General features: G+C 45.4%; 1 protein-coding gene across 1 annotated transcript; it reads right to left on the minus strand.

Moving 5' to 3' along the window:
* On the minus strand, positions 1,740–4,372 carry LOC100519461 (olfactory receptor 2S2). Its single transcript, XM_021065950.1, has one exon. It carries the CDS (start codon positions 2,902–2,904, stop codon positions 1,945–1,947), a length of 960 nt encoding a protein of 319 aa, XP_020921609.1. The 5' UTR covers positions 2,905–4,372; the 3' UTR covers positions 1,740–1,944.

Genomic DNA, 15,994 nt, shown 5'->3' on the forward strand with positions numbered 1-15,994 from the left:
AACGAAGAATTTGCTAGAAGGGCTGAATGAAACAGCTAGAATCTGGAAGTTGACTCCTTTGTCCCTGGAGGTGTCCTAGCAGATCCTGGGTGACTGGGGTCAGGGATATTGGCGAGAAACTCCATGCGTCATGTAGTTAGATTTGAGCAAGGAGATCTCTGAACCTTCATTTAAGGACCACATTGCAAGGCTCCCCAACTGTCTGAAGTTTGCTTGAATGGCCGCTAGATGTCACTCTTGTATATTCACGACAGCGAGATTGTTGAAATTTTATTGACAAAATGTGCATCCTTATCTTATACAATTCATTTTTAATAAATATAAGAAAACTTAAATATAACTAAGTAGATCAAAAATTTCCAAGATATACTGTATTATCAAGATTGGAATTCACTTTTAAATTCTCTTTTTAAGTAAGACTTCTAGTATACTCTGGATTTAATATAACTTGCTATAAAACTGCTTCTCTTCATCCATTGCCACCTCGAATGTCTCATCCATCTTCTGTGTCTATTGTTCTAAGCATGCACTATATCTTGCTTTCTTCCACATCGTCCATAGTGCCGTGCAGCACTCATAATAATACTTTTAACAATACTTACATTTCTATGATGCTTAACTATTTACAAAGCACTTATTTGTAGTACTTACCTAATCAATGTAAAATAACATGGTTAGATTTTTTTTTTTGTCTTTTTGCCTTTTGAGGGCCACTCCCATGGCATATGGAGATTCCCAGGCTAGGGGTCAAATCAGAGCTGTAGCCACCGGCCTACGCCAGAGCCACAGCATTGCAGGATCCGAGCCTCGTGTGCTACACCACAGCTCATGGCAACGCCGGATCCTTAACCCACTGAGCAAGGCCAGAGATCGAACCTGCAACCTCCTGGTTCCTAGTCGGATTCGTTAACCACTGAGCCACAATGGGAACTCCAACATGGTTAGATTTTTAAAACATGAAGAAATAGGCTAACAGATGTTAAACAATCTGCTCAGGGACATGAGTAAGAAAACGCTTCCCAGGTTTATTGTGCTAAACACTACAAGCTCAGGAAATGCTATAGAATTTATATCTCTTGGGTATTCACTGTGTACTTTAGCATATTAAAGTCTCCAAGAATTTCTGAAGCCAAGAAACCTGTCAAACTTTAGCCCCGCCCACCCCATCGCAAAGCCTGTTTAAACATATTTAGCCACTGTCAATTTTTGTCTATCTATCTACCTGTCATCTGCCTTTTTTTGGAGTATAAATTATTATCTAACAGAATACTAGCTTTTCGATTGGAAATTTCTATAAATGATTAATATCAAATTCAAACTCTTTCCTCCCTCTTCAAGATAATCTGATTTACTAGCAGTATTTGAAAATGTGTAGTACCTCATGAAAAAAAAAAAGCCTCAATTTTCTCATAGCGAAAAAGAAATGCAGTTTATCAAAACAGATTATTCCCACCCCAAATCTTTCTTCCTAGCAAATGTGTCTTTGTCTCTTCCGAGCACTTCAGGCAAACTGAATATGGTAAATAGAAATCCAAGATGAAAATGTCCACTTCCTGCTTGTTCCTCTGACTCTCCTGGTGATTCCAACAGGGGTGGCATAGTTGCTGTGAGAGCCACCTCACCCCTCTGTACTAATTTGCAGTTTAGACACTACGCGGGCCATTAGGCTTGCTGCCATAGTTCCCAGCTCCTTGGTTTTAGTATGTGTTTGGAATGTTTGCATCTGACAGGTAGAGGATTTATTGTCCGGCACCAGTGGAACCTGTTAGACCTCTGACCAGAATCCAAGAGATCCACTGTGAAAAGTTCAACATTCCCTGAAAATGGATTCGAGGGCAAGAGACCATGCCAGTTAAGCCGACTTGGCTTATGGGTGGCAGCTATAATGACCGAAGTTCTTTCTTCCATGGAGATGAGAACCACAGACGATTGACTCCTTCTGCATCAGTGACTAGAGTGTTTCTGAGCCACCAGGTTCTTCACAGCTGCCTTCACATCCTTGTTCCTCAGGCTGTAGATAATGGGGTTGAGCATGGGGGTCACCACCCCATAGAAGAGGGGGATGAGCTTGTCTGCAAGATCCTCTTTGTCTGCCCCCAGGGGGTCCTTAGACTTGGGCTTCCCATACATGAAAAACAAGGTCCCATAGAAGATGACCACCACAGTGAGGTGGGCAGAGCAGGTGGAGAAGGCCTTTTTCCTCCCTTCTGCTGAGGGGATCCTCAGGATGGTAGCGATGATGAACACATAGGAGACAGAGATGAAAAGAACCGGGACCCCCAGGAAGATCACATTTGTCACTGCCATGCTGATGACATTGATGGAGATGTCAGCACAGGCCACCTTCAGGACAGCTAGGATCTCACAGGCGAAGTGGTTGATGATGTTGTCCCCGCAGAAAGGAAGCTGAATTGCCAAGGATGTGTGTACCAGGGAAGCGACACCACCAACAGCCCAGGAGCTGACAGCCATGGGCACGTAGGCAGCCTTGCTCATGACCACAGGGTACCGCAGGGGGTTGCAGATGGCCACATAGCGATCAAATGCCATCATACCCAGAAGCACACACTCCGTCCCTGCCATGGCGAAGGAGAGAAACATCTGGATGGCACAGCCTGAGAAAGAGATGGTTTTCCTGGGAGTGAGGAAGCCATCCAGGACGAGGGGCACTGAGGAGGTGGTGTAGCAGATGTCGAGGAAGGAGAGGTTCCCCAGGAAGAAGTACATGGGCGTGTGGAGGCGGGAGTCCAGGATGGTCACCAGGATGAGGAGCCCGTTGCCCAGCAGGATCACCAGGTACATGAGCAGGATGAGCACAAAGAACATCTTCTCCAGCTTTGGGTGGGCTGAGAGGCCCAGGAGGATGAAGCCCACCACTGGGGAGGTCTGATTAGCTTTTTCCATGCAATATCCCCTCTGGCATCAGCGAAATACAAAGACTGCACATCAGGCTTTCTTGCAAAGAGTCCCAGGCATCTGGTATGTGGTCAAGTCCTGCTGCATAACAGGAGAGCATATGTGTGTTAGAGAAAAATGACTGAAATTGTCAGTAGGGCGCCCTGTGCTCATAGATGAGAGATGGTCAGCACTTACAACGGGCCAGCCAGCACTGGGCAAGGGCCTCCGTCTAGGCAAATGAAGGGTTTTTCAGAAATTGCTGCATCCTCTCCTTGCCCATCAAAGCAACTGAGGCCTTGAGTGGGAAATGACCTGCTCCAGTCTTCTGATCAGACTGGGGACAGAGGCAGGACCTGAACCCAGCAGAGCTCATCCCCAGTCAAGGAGAGCTTTTCCTCTGCATTAGGATTAACAGCTGGAAGATCCTATGAAGGCGTTCTCTTTAATGCGAGTGTATAGACATTTCATTTAATCTGAGTTTTTTCTAGATGCTCAAAGAGGCAATCCCTCCAGCAGATCCAGTTCTTGGCACCAGCAAATTTGAAAGCCTCTTGCGATTTTGATGACATTTGGAGGGAACGTGTATGAAAGTGTTAATCCACTTCCAGACAGAAGCAAGCCCAGGTGAAGGCTCAACCATACTGTGCATGAATTCTCTGGGCCGCCCACCATCAGGGACACAAACTTGGCGCTCGTGAGCATTGGCATCTGCCTATTTTAACATAGATTGAGAGCCATATATGGGGAAGTTCCTATATGGGGAGGAACTTTATGAAGTCGATACAAGGATGGATTGGAGTGACTGATCTCACACTACAGGCTGACGGCTGTGTAGCTGCTGACCAGTGAACTCAATAACGAATAACTATGTGAACTACCGTCATCAGATGGTGGGCTCTATAGCAGTCACGTCTTAATATTGATGAAATTAATGAATTTCACTGGGATATTGATGAAATTCTTAGCCAGCGGTAACTAAGAAATGTTTTCTCTTTGTCGTTGTTTGCTTATATTTCATTCCAGTGTAATAATATTCTGGCTCGGAGTTCCAAAGAAAAAGAAAAATTCTGGCTCTCTGACTCTCTTCTTGGGTTCCATACAGGCATAGGGAGGAGGGCTTTGTGTAAAGAATTTCTAGTCTCTTTCCTGCAATTGCTCAGACGCTAAATTCCGAACCCTCATTGATAATATTTCTCTTGCTCCGTGTTCATTGCCGTGGGCTGTGGGTGGAGGAATAGATGGATGGTGGAAGATGAATGGTAAATATTAATGAGCAGCTACTCTGTGCCATCTTTTTTGAAACTCCCCCCCGCAATGGAGAAGATACTGTCACTCAAGGGTTATGGCTGAATGAAAGATATTGTTCTTTGGGGTTCGACTGCAGGCCCTAGTTCTGAGTTCTTTCCACCAAATAGCTGCCTTGGGAATTCCCGTCGTGGCTCAGTGGTTAACAAATCCGACTCAGTGTGGCCCTAGAAAAGACAAAAAAAAAAAAAAAAAAAAAAAAAGCTGCCTTGATGCCTTAGTGCACAAATTTTTTTTTTATTTTATTTTATTTTATTTTATTTTTGCTTTTTAGGGCCAATTGGAACTACAGCTGCTGGCCTATACCACAGCCACAAAACATGGGATCCGAGCCGCCTCTGCAACCTGTTCCACAGGTCATGGCAATGCCGGATCCTTAACCCACTGAACGAGGCCAGGGCTGGAACTCGTATCCTCATGGATACTAGTCAGATTTGCTACCACTGAGACACGATGGGAACTCCTGCATTGTAGGATGTTTAGCAGCAGCATCCCTGGCCTCTGCCCACCAGTTGCCAGTAGCACCTACTCCTGAGTTCTAACAACCAAAAATGTCTCCAGACTTTGCTAAACGTTTCTGGGAGGAGAGGGGTGTGCAAAATTGTGCCCAGCGGAAGACCATTGATCTAATCTAGGAGAAGCCTCCCCCATTCTGCAGTCATGGGTTTCATTGCATTTCCCATGCAAGCCCATGACCCTTGGACATGAGGGTGTTTCTGTCTTCTCAGTGCAGGTCCACTCTGGGAGCCCCGCCATGAACTTCTGCCCCAACCTCTCTCACATTCCTCTCAGTGGCTCTCCCATCTCCTCCAGGAAATGAAAAGTAAACTTTAGAATCAGTGTCACAAAAAAAATTTGATAGTAACCAGGGCAGGCTGTGCTTGTAAAAACTCTCCCATCCACTCCCATCACACAGAAGCTCCTGCCCATGAACAAAGGGGTGTGGGCATAAGTGATGCTCTCTTGACCTGCGTGAGAGCTGCATCCATGGAAGTCTTCGTGCCTGTCACATAACAGATGATGAATTAAAAGTTGGTTCAGTTGAAAGGAATGAATAAATGTATGTGTGACGGTGTCGCTTTGCTATGCAGTAGAAAATGGACAGAACACTGTCAACCAACTATAATGAAAAATAAAAATCATTTAAAGAGAAAAACTGGTTCGATTGGAATGAACTCAGCAGCTAGGAAGACCTTGCACACTGAGACCAGAGCTGAGGGACCTGCCGCTGCCCAGGACATGGGTCTTCTATGTGGCTTGAGCAAGACCCTTCTCCTCCTGAGGCCTCCGTTTTGCTATATGCATCCAGAAAAGGCTGAATCAGGGGCTTCCCTGGGCGTCCCAGCTCTGTGGTAGAGTGACTCATGCTGGGAGCCATCCTTGGTCAAGGTGTCTGCCCACTTCTTCAGGTGGTGTGTGTGTGTAGATCTGAATGCTTGGTTTCCCATCAAGGAATGGTCAGCAGGAAGTGGGGTGTGTCAGGCTTTGAAGAAGACAAAGATCTCTGGCTCCTATAGCCCAGGAAGGGGAGGCGGCGGCGGGGGGGGGACAGTGAGGGGCACAGGAGAGGAAGGGAAGCCTTGACCTTTGTATCTCTACCTGGAAGTGTGGCTCCTCAGCTTGTCTGGGGGGTCTGACCTTGCTTGTGGTCCCATCCCTGCCTGTCTCTGGAGCCAGCAGGTAACTGAGGAATGGGAGGCAGCTCAGTGTAGTCCAAAGAGCCCCTTACACGGTCGATGCAAACTGTTACACTTGGAATGGATGGGCAGTGGTCTCCTTCTGTACACCCCAGGAACTGATTGGGTCACTTTGCTATACAACAGAAATTGAAGAAACATTGTAAATCAACCATACTTTAAAAAAGAGAGAGAGAAAGAGCGCACGCCCCTTATACAGCCTTTCTGAGGAGCTGTGTGGCTAGAAAAATGGAAACCCTGAAAAACCTTCATACATATCATCTTAGCAATTCCACCTCTGGGAAATGATTCCACAGACTCAAGGAGAGTGAGGGCCACTACCTCACAGCATTATCACAGCAATATTTTGGGTGGAAACAGGAAACGAAATAACTGTCCGCCAATAAATGCCTACGTAAATCACAGCATTTCATATAATGAAATATTAAGGCAGACATTAAAGTTATGTCGGCCATAATATTTTTTCACCGTAATATTATTCCACTATCACAATAAATGAGAAGGGAGAGTGCAACATTTTATGCACTGTTATGATCTCAATTAGGTAAATGATAGGTGTGGATAAAAGGGACTGGAAGGAAATGACAGCAAAATCAGTCAGGATTCCTCTCAGTACCTCTTCAGCATTACCAAATTTCCTGTTAAGACAGTGGGCACAAGTTACTTGGTATTCAGCGGAAAACATCTTAGTATTTATGGGAGAAAAAAGTGAGAAAAAAGGAAACAAATAGCCTCGGACTGGGAACGAGATGATCCAGGCTCGGGTCTGCTTATCCCCTGACCCTGCGGATGGCCTGTTCTGAGAAATCTCTGCAGGAGAGGGATGTGGATCCAGTTGCCTCCCTCCCTGGCTTCCTGTGGATGGAGCAGTAAGGACAGGGCAGGGGCTTGGTCAGTGGTGAGCCCTGGAGTGCCTGAGGACGTCACTTAGTCTCAGCAGCCCTGCCCAGCTCCAGCTTTGGCTGCGGGAAGGTTTCTCAGAGCAGAGGCAGGTGAGGAGGAAAGTGAGGCTTTGACAGAAGCTCTGCAGAAGACATGGCCACCACCTCTGCCCCCGTCCCAGCCCTGCCTGGGGCCACCTCTCTGAGTCTCCTGATTCCAGACACACTTCTCAGCTCCTCTCTGCACCCCCGGGGCCAGACCCAGGATGCCAGACAAAGGCCCAGACTCTCCCCTGTCTGACTTCCTTTACCTGCAAGATCTTTCTTTTTCCTCCCAAATCCTTGTGGCAACTTCAGCCTCTGATGGGTGTTTCTCTCGCGTCCTTCCTCCCAGCTGTGTCGGCTGAAGCCCTGGGCATGGCGGATCCAGGTCTTCATGTAGAGCCCCCGTCATCTGGCTCTAAGGCCCAGGAACCCCAAGGGCCCATTTTCCCCAGCAGTGAAGAGAGTGCTCAAGCTGCTGCTGTGGACTCCTGCAGGGACCCTACTAGTCCCAGAAGCAATTTAAAGTTTGGAATGTCAAGAGTGCACTGGGTGCAAGAACTCAGCATGCCTGGGGGCTCCAGGGACCACATGCCCTCCATCCATCGCAATTAGAGGCAATGACTGGGTCCCGGGCAACCGGTGATGGAGAGGCGGGCACAGCAGATGCTGGCTTCCCTCCAGTGCTTGCTTCAAGGACAGAGCTCCTTGTCCCCAAGTCGAAGGCCTAGCCACCCAGAATGGGGAGGCAGCCTCAGAATTAACTGCACTCAGTGACCTCCCCCATATGCCAGATCCTGAGACAAACACTTTAGACACATTATGTAAGTTCAGTAAAATCCAGAAATGCATGTATAGTGAGTATTTACTTCCAGTCTTCCTGGGAGGTTGTATTATTATCCTCTATTTTATAATTTGAGGGAACAGACTTTAGAAAGTTAGGCAATTTTCCAAACACCAGATGTTGTGAACAGAGCTGGCATTTCAGTCTCAATACATCTTTTTTTTTGTGTGTGTGTGTGTCTTTTTGTCTTTTCTAGGGCCTCTCCTGCGGCACATGGAGGTTCCCATGCTAGGGGTCTAATCAGAGCTGTAGCCGCCAGGCTACGCCAGAGCCACAGCAGCGCAGGATCATCTGCAACCTACACCACAGCTCATGGCAACGCTGGATCCTTAACCCACTGAGCAAGGCCAGGGATCGAACCCGCAACCTCATGGTTCCTAGTCAGATTCGTTAACCACTGAGCCACTACGGGGAACTTCTTGTATGCTCTTTCTTCAGAGATATTCTATGCGTATTGTTAAGCAAGAAAGTCAAGATAGTAAGACAAGGTGTATTTGTGCTTAATTTGTCTCCAGAATAAATTTAACATAAACACACACTGTCTTACTGTCTTGCTTTTTCTCACTTAGCAATATGCCTTGGAGATAAGTACCTGGAAAAATATATAATACTGCCTCATTCTTTTAAATGTCTGCATATATCCTATTGTAAGGATGTATCATCATTTAATTAACAAGTGTGATATTAAAGGACATTTAGATTTTCCAAGTCTTTTCCAGTCTTACACTAGTACAGTTAATGTTACAACAAAACACCCCTGCATATTCATAATTTAGCACATGTGGTAAAACTATGTTTTATATACATTTGTAATTTGATAGATATTGCCAAATTTATGCATTCTCATGATCAAAGTATGAGAATGTCTTTTCCTACTACACCTTGTCAACGTAATATTTTGGCCTTGAGACTTTTTGGTATTTGCCAAACTGATAGTAGAAGTGGTATTGCAGTTTTAAAAGCTTTAAGTATTTAATTTAAAATGTGAAATATAGGCGTTCCCTTTGTGGCTCAGTGGTTAATGAACCCAACTGGGATTCATAAGGATGTGGGTTCAATCCCTGGCCTCACTCAGTGGGTTAAGGACCCGGCGTTGCTGTGAGCTGTGGTGTAGGCTGTAGCCTCCTCAGCGGATTTGTTTGCTCTGCACCACGACGGGAACTCCTCTAAATTATTTTAGATTTTCTACATAGTAGGCAATAATAATATCTGTGAATGATAACAGTTTTTTTCTTCTTCCTTCAAAAATGGTATATTTTGAGTTCCCTGTTATATTTTGAGTTCCCGTTGTGGCTCAGTGGCTAATGAATCTGACTAGGAATCGTGAGGTTGCGGGTTCGATCCCTGGCCTTGCTCAGTGGGTTAAGGATTGGCTGTTGCCGTGAGCTGTGGTGTAAGTCACAGATGTGGCTTGGATCTGGCGTTGCTGTGGCTCTGGCGTAGGCTGGCAGCTATAGCTCCAATTTGACCTCTAGCCTGGGAACCTCCATACGCCAAGGGAGCGGCCCTAGAAATGGCAAAAAGACAAAAAAAAAAAAAATGTTATATTTGAGGAGTTCCCATGTGGCTTAGTGGGTGAAGGACCTGATGTAGTCTCTGTGAAGATGTGGGTTTGATCTCTGGTCTTGCTCATTGGGTTAAGAATCTGGTGTTGCTGCAAGCTACAGCACAGGTCACAGATGCAGCTCAGATTTGGTGGTGGTGTGGCTGTGGTGTGGGCCTCAGCTGCAGCCCTGATTTGACCCCTTGCCTGGGAACTTCCATATGCTATAGGTGTGGGAATAAAAAGGAAATTAAAAGTTAGATTTTGAGCTCCCTGGTGGCTCAGGGGTGTGGTCACTGCCATAGTGGGGGTTTGATATCATGGGCATGGGCAAAAATATGCTAGATTTGTATAATTTTTTTTCTTGTTCTACCTCACTGGCTAGAACCTCCAGTTCAGTGCTGAAAGGTTTTGTTTGTTTGTTTGTTTATCATAAGTGGGTGTTATTTTTTCAAAAGCTTCTTCTGTTTCACTTGGTATAATCATGTGATTGTTTTCTATTTAGCCCATTCCTAGTTAGCTGATTTTTCCTGTATAGCCTGTCAGTATATCTTTACTGGTGAGCCTTGTCAATTATGGTATTTTTGTTTCTGGTTGCAGCCTTTTCTTTTCTGCCTAGAGAAGTTCCTTTAGTATTTGTTGTAAAGCTGGTTTAGTGCTGCTGAATTCTCTTAGCTTTTGCTTATCTGTGAAGCTTTTGATTTCTCCTTCAAATCTGAATGAGAGCCTTGCTGGGTAAAGTAATCTTGATTGGAGGTTTTTTCCTTTCATCACATTAGGTAGATCATGCCACTCCCTTCTGGCCTGCAGAGTTTCTGCTGAAAAAATCTGCTGATAACCGTTTTGGGGTTCCCTTGTATGTTATTTGTTTCTTTTCCCTAGCTGCTTTCAAGATTTTCTCTCTGTCTTTAATTTTTGTCAGTTTGGTTAATATGTGTCTCGGGGTATTCCTCCTTGGATTTATTTTATATGGTACGTGTTGCACTTCCTGGATTTGAGTGGGTGGTTCCTTTTCCATGTTAGGGAAGTTTTTGGCTATTATCTCTGAGTATTTTTTCTGTCCCTTTCTCTCTCTCTTCTCCTTCTGGTACCCCTATAATACGGATGTTGGTGCGTTTAATGTTGTCCCAGAGTTCTCGGAGACTCTCTTCATTTCTTTTCAATCTTTTTTCTTTTTTCTGTTCCCCATCCATAATTTCTACTAATCTGTCCTCCACCTCGCTTATTCGTTCTTCTGCCTCCTGGATTCTGATGTTGGCTGCTTCCAATGAATTTTTTACTTCAGTGATTGTATTTGGCATCTCTGCTTGTTTAAGTTTTATATCTTGTATCTCTTTGCTCAGTGTTTCCCGTAAATTATCCATCCTTGCCTCCCATTTATTTCCAATGTCTTGCATCATCTTCAGCATCTACAGTCTAAAGTCTTTTTCCTGGAGGCTGAGAATCTCCCGACCACTTAACTGTTGTTTTTCTGTGGTTTTTTCTTTCTCCATCATCTGAATTATGGTTCTCTGTCTTTTCATTTTTATAGGTTTTTGGTGTGGTGACCTTTTTACAGATAACAGAGTTGTAGCCTCTCTTACTTCTGGCGTCTGCCCGCCTTGTGGCTGAGGTTGGTATAGGGGCTGGCTGTAGGCTTCCTGATGGGAGGGACTGCCCACTGGTAGGTGGAGCTGATTCCTTTCTCTCTGGTGGGTGGGGCTTTGTCCCTGGGTGAGATTAGAGGGGGCTGTGTGCCTGGAGGGTCTTTAGGCAGCCTGTTTACTGATGAGCGGAGCTGTGATCCCATGATCCCACCTGGATTGATGTTTGGCCTGGGGCTTCTCACTGCTGATGGGGTGTGGGGGGTGGGGGGAAGATTTTCTCAAAATGGCCACCTCCAGAGAAAGGCATGCTGCTGAATATTCCCAAGAGCTTTGCCTCCAATGTCCTTCCCCCACAACAAGCCACATTCACCCCTGTTTTCCCAGGAGGTCCTCCAAGAACTGCAGTCAGGTTTGACCCAGATTCCTATGGAAACTTTGCTTTGCCCTGGGACCCAGGACACGAGAAAGTCTGTGTGCGCCTTTTAAGAACAGGGTCTCCGTTTCCCCCAGTCCCATGGAGCTCCTGCACACAAGCCCCCCTGGCCTTCAATGCCAGATGCTCCAGGGGCTCTTTCTCCCATGCCAGATCCCCACACGTGGGAGTTTGATGTGGGACTCAGAACTGTCATTCCTATAGGTGAGTCTCTGTGAACCAGTTAGTTTCCAGTCTGTGGGGCTTCCCACCTGGGAGGTATGGGGTGGCTTATATCATGTAACTGCCCTTCCTACCTCTTGATGTGGCTTCCTCTTTGTCTTCTGGAGTAGGATATCTTTTTGAAAGTTTCCGGTCCATGTGGTTGAAGATTGCTCAGCATTTGGTTATAAATTTTGTTGTTTTTAGGAGAGAAGTTGAGCTCCAATCCTTCTATTCCACCCTCTTAATCCCCAGTCCTATATAGCCTGTCAATAGACTGCGTTGGCTGATCTTTCAGTATTGAACCAGGCTTGCATTCCTTGGAGTTTCTGCTCCCCACTCGGGCTCTGCTGACTCCCTCCTGGCTGGCAGAGGCAGGAGTGCTTAGTGTAATTCCCACAACCTCTGCTGACATCATGGGAAGGGATGGCCTCATTAGCACGGGGCACAAGTCCTGACTCTCCTCTAGGCCCTCTCTGATACCACCCAAGTGGGAAGAAGAAGGAGCTTCCCACATGGTCTCCACTGACACTGTGGAGTGGGGTGGAGACTTATTACTACCCAGTGGTGACAAATGTCTCCCTCCCTCCGCAGCCTCCTCTGATATCACATTGGCAGGGTATTGGTTGGGTTGCCTTGTCATCGCTTGGGAAGAGCAGAAGTATAGGCTATGTGCTAAGCCTTTGCCGGTGGGATGGCAGTGGGGCCATTGTTTTTTTCTGAGATGTTCAGCTGGAGTAGAATGGTTATTGTCAGGCCATTAAATTTTACCACATACTTTTCCTACATCTATCAGATGATTATTTGGTTTTTCGTCCTTAATTTGTTAGTGTGATGAATTTTTAATATTCAACTTACCTACTCATTTTTTGGATACATGAAACTTGCTCACAGTGTATTACCCACCGAGTACATTACTGTATTTGTTTTACTGATTTTTGTAATTTAGCTTTTTGGCATCAGTCTTTATGCGAGTGAGGGCCTGAAAAGAGTTCATTCTTTTTGTTTTACTTGAAAAAGAGCCTGGAATTGGACCAAGACTGGTCTGCAGTCTCTTCTGTCTCAGTTGGGAATGATCTACCATGGAATATAAATATGGAATTGCAGTTGGAGCATGCAGTGGTCAGCAAGAGAAGGTGATGATAAAACATGTTTTTTACTCTGGGCTCTGTAATTGTCAGGGCTTTGAAAGTTTCTAGATGGAAAGCTTATTCCCCAAATAAACTTTAATGCGCATCCAACCAAGACATTCAAGAGTGGATTCAGTGTCAGGCACAGATGGAATTAGGGACTCAACATGTTAGGACTCTCTGTCCCTTCATCTGGTTCTTATCTCTACTTGTCTCTCTTCTTGGCTTCATTTTAAACAGACTTTCTCACATGCCAGGGAAGAGAGCTGTCAGCAGCCTAACCCGCATTCTTCTATCTGAGTCTCCAGATGAGAACTGAGCCCTGGCTAGTACCTTGAACTGCAGCCTTGCAGAGGACTTGCTTGATCTCCTAACTCATAGAAGTGGCAAAATTATAAATGTGCCTTGTCTAAGCCACTAAGTGGCGATCTACAGTGCAGATAGAAAGCTAATACAGGACCCCTTTTCTTCTTGCTCCAATTAGAAAGATCCTGGGGCATGGTTCTCATTAGTTTGACCTAGGGCACATGTTTTCCCTTAGACAGATTGCTCCGGCCAAGGGTTGGTGTGCTACAATCAGCAGCCCCACTAGAATCACACGATAAGAGTGCGTGGGAGCCATTTCCTCCCTAAACAAGAGATTACAGTGCAGATGTCAGTGGCCTTGTGATGGCATTCTTAGGAACTCCAGCAGTACTGTGGCTTTTGTGTGCAGAGGCTGCAAAGTGCAACCCATAGCTCTAAGTGGCTGAGGGACAAATTTTGTTTCGTGCTCGTGATACTTATAGTGTTGCAGAGTTCTGGGAAACACTCCGCTGTGCAAACACCAGAGGCAGTGGGACCAGCAGCAGGGGGAGCATCTCTTTGCATTCTCTCCCCACCCGCTGCCTGCATCCCTGTCTGGCAGCCATGGGCTGGAGCTGAGGAGGAAGAGGCAGTTAGCGCCTGCTCCCCCCCAACCCCCACCTCCCACACCCCCTGTCCTTCCCTTTCATGCCATTCCCTGTCTGGCATCTGAAATGCTCCAATTTAAGCTATTTGGGGGATTATAGTCTTGACATGTTGTCTGTGATTATCTGTATTGTTTGATTTGGTCATATTTCGGGATAACCTTCATCGGATACTCCACTCTCTTGAAGATTTTGGGAATTGTCTAAATTGAGGGAAATGGCCACCAGTACTAATTAGGTCAAAATTAACTTGAACATATGGAGAGCTTTGGAAGACTTCATTTGTTAGTGAGTGGTCTGGTCTATTTCCAAAATAAGGGCTGGAGTAAAGGCTGGTTTTCTTTGCTTCTGAGAACTTATGATCAGTGAGCCTTTGTGTTTGCCTCCAAGCCCTGGGCTTAGATCTTTGTTGCCAACGAATAGGATGGTCCTGCTCTAGGGATGGGGAAATGGACAGAGCTTGGGTCGTCTCAATCTGTGAGAGGGAAGAATGCTTTGAATGAGAGCACTGGAGGGTACTCTTCCCCAAAGCTTACATTCAGGGCTTTTCCTCCCTTCAAAACGAAAACAGCTTTTAAAAATTCTTCTGTTGGAGTTCCCACTGTGGCTCAGCGGAAACGAATCTGACTAGTATCCATGAGGACGCAGGTTTGATCCCTGGCCTTGCTCAGTGGGTTAAGGATCCGGCATTGCCATGAGCTCTGGTATAGGTTGCAGACGCGGCTTGGATCTGGCGTCTCTGTGGCTGTGGTGCAGGCAAGCCAGCAGCTCCAGTTCCGATTAGACCCCTAGCCCAGGAACCTCCATATGCCTTGGGTGTGGCCTTAAAAAGACCAAAAAAAAAAAAAAATTCTTCTGCTGCTTCATGGCCATTGTAAACATATGGTGCTCATATGGGTCTCTCATATTTCTTTACGTATTTTCCTTAGGTATTTTAAAGTTGTTGTGACTGGTATGAATTATATAAAACCACCCTTCTGTACTGTCTTACTAGTTCTAGTAGTTTTGCATTTGATTAAAAATTTTCTGTAAGTAAACAACATTTGTTTACTTATTGAATAGTTTTCGTCTTTTCTATCTTTTGTTTCTTTTTTATTTTCCTAACCTGGTTTAATTAGGTAGACTCTGCAGAGAGATGCAGACCTTGAGAGCAGATGTCCTGGTCTGGGTCTGGTGTTCTGCCATCAAGGGTGCTGTTTGCTGTTGTTCTGATGCTTTCATGTTGAGGATGATTTCCTTGACTGAGGTCCACGGCTTTTAGAAAGTCAGCAATAGATGCTAAATTTTACAAATGACTTCTCAACATTTGTCGATGGCATTACTTTTTCTTCTTTTGTCTGTTAATTGAAATGGTTTCAGTAATTGATCTCCCAATATTCCTAATGTTGGGAATCTTATAACAACTTAAAAAAAAAACCTACTACTGGGTAATGTTTTTATTTTTTTCTTAATATCCAGTGATTGTAATCTACTCAGTTTCAATAAATGACTTTTTTTTGGGGGGGGTTCTTTTTGCCTTTTCTGGGGCTGCTTCCCATGGCATATGGAGATTCCCAGGCTAGGGGTCCAATTGGAGCTGTAGCCACCGGCCTACTCCAGAGCCACAGCAACTCAGGATCTGAGCCATGCCATCAACCTACACCACAGCTCATGGCAACGCCGGATCCTTAACCCACTGAGCGAGGGCAGGGATCGAACCCGCAACCTCATGGTTCCTAGTCGGATTCATTAACCCCTGCACCACGATGGGAACTCCAATAAATGACTTTTTTTCAATTTTTCATTTGATCAACTTTCTTATTTGTTTTTTTTTTTTTTTGGTCTTTTTGTCTTTTGTTGTTGTTGTTGCTATTTCTTGGGCCGCTCCCACGGCATATGGAGGTTCCCAGGCTAGGGGTCAAATTGGAGCTGTAGCCACCAGCCTACGCCAGAGCCACAGCAACGCGGGATCCGAGCCGCGTCTGCAACCTACACCACAGCTCACCGCAATGCCGGATCGTTAACCCACTGAGCGAGGGCAGGGACCGAACCCACAACCTCATGGTTCCTAGTCAGATTCGTTAACCACTGCGCCACGATGGGAACTCCTGATCAACTTTCTTTGTTCTTTCATAATCCTCTAATTCCTTCAAAGTCTTTATCCTAATTCTTTTAAATTTTCAACAAGCATCTTAGGCTTTTGTTGCATTTCAGTATCAATGCAATGGACTCTATTTATCAGAACCTCCTTCCCACCACATCTCCAATAAGATGGAGCCTTCACTGGGTTGTAACTTTGCTTCTCTTTCTCCATTTCCTAGCTTGATGACGTCATCTAGAATTGTTCCTGGAGCTTCATCATTGCTTTGTTGTTGGTGTTTACCTCAACACGATTGCTAATAATTCCTTCATATATTCATCTTTGCACATTTGGAGTAAGAATGAACTAGACTTTATTGGTCTTATGCATTTCATCATTCTCTAATGTTTCTTATATACGATATC

The sequence above is a fragment of the Sus scrofa genome, chromosome 1 (assembly GCF_000003025.6).
Source record: "Sus scrofa isolate TJ Tabasco breed Duroc chromosome 1, Sscrofa11.1, whole genome shotgun sequence".
NCBI lineage: Eukaryota > Metazoa > Chordata > Mammalia > Artiodactyla > Suidae > Sus > Sus scrofa.

Coding starts and splice junctions, on each gene's coding strand:
- LOC100519461 (XM_021065950.1), bottom strand. CDS start 2,904: ATGGAAAAAGCTAATCAGACCTCCCCAGTGGTGGGCTTCATCCTCCTG.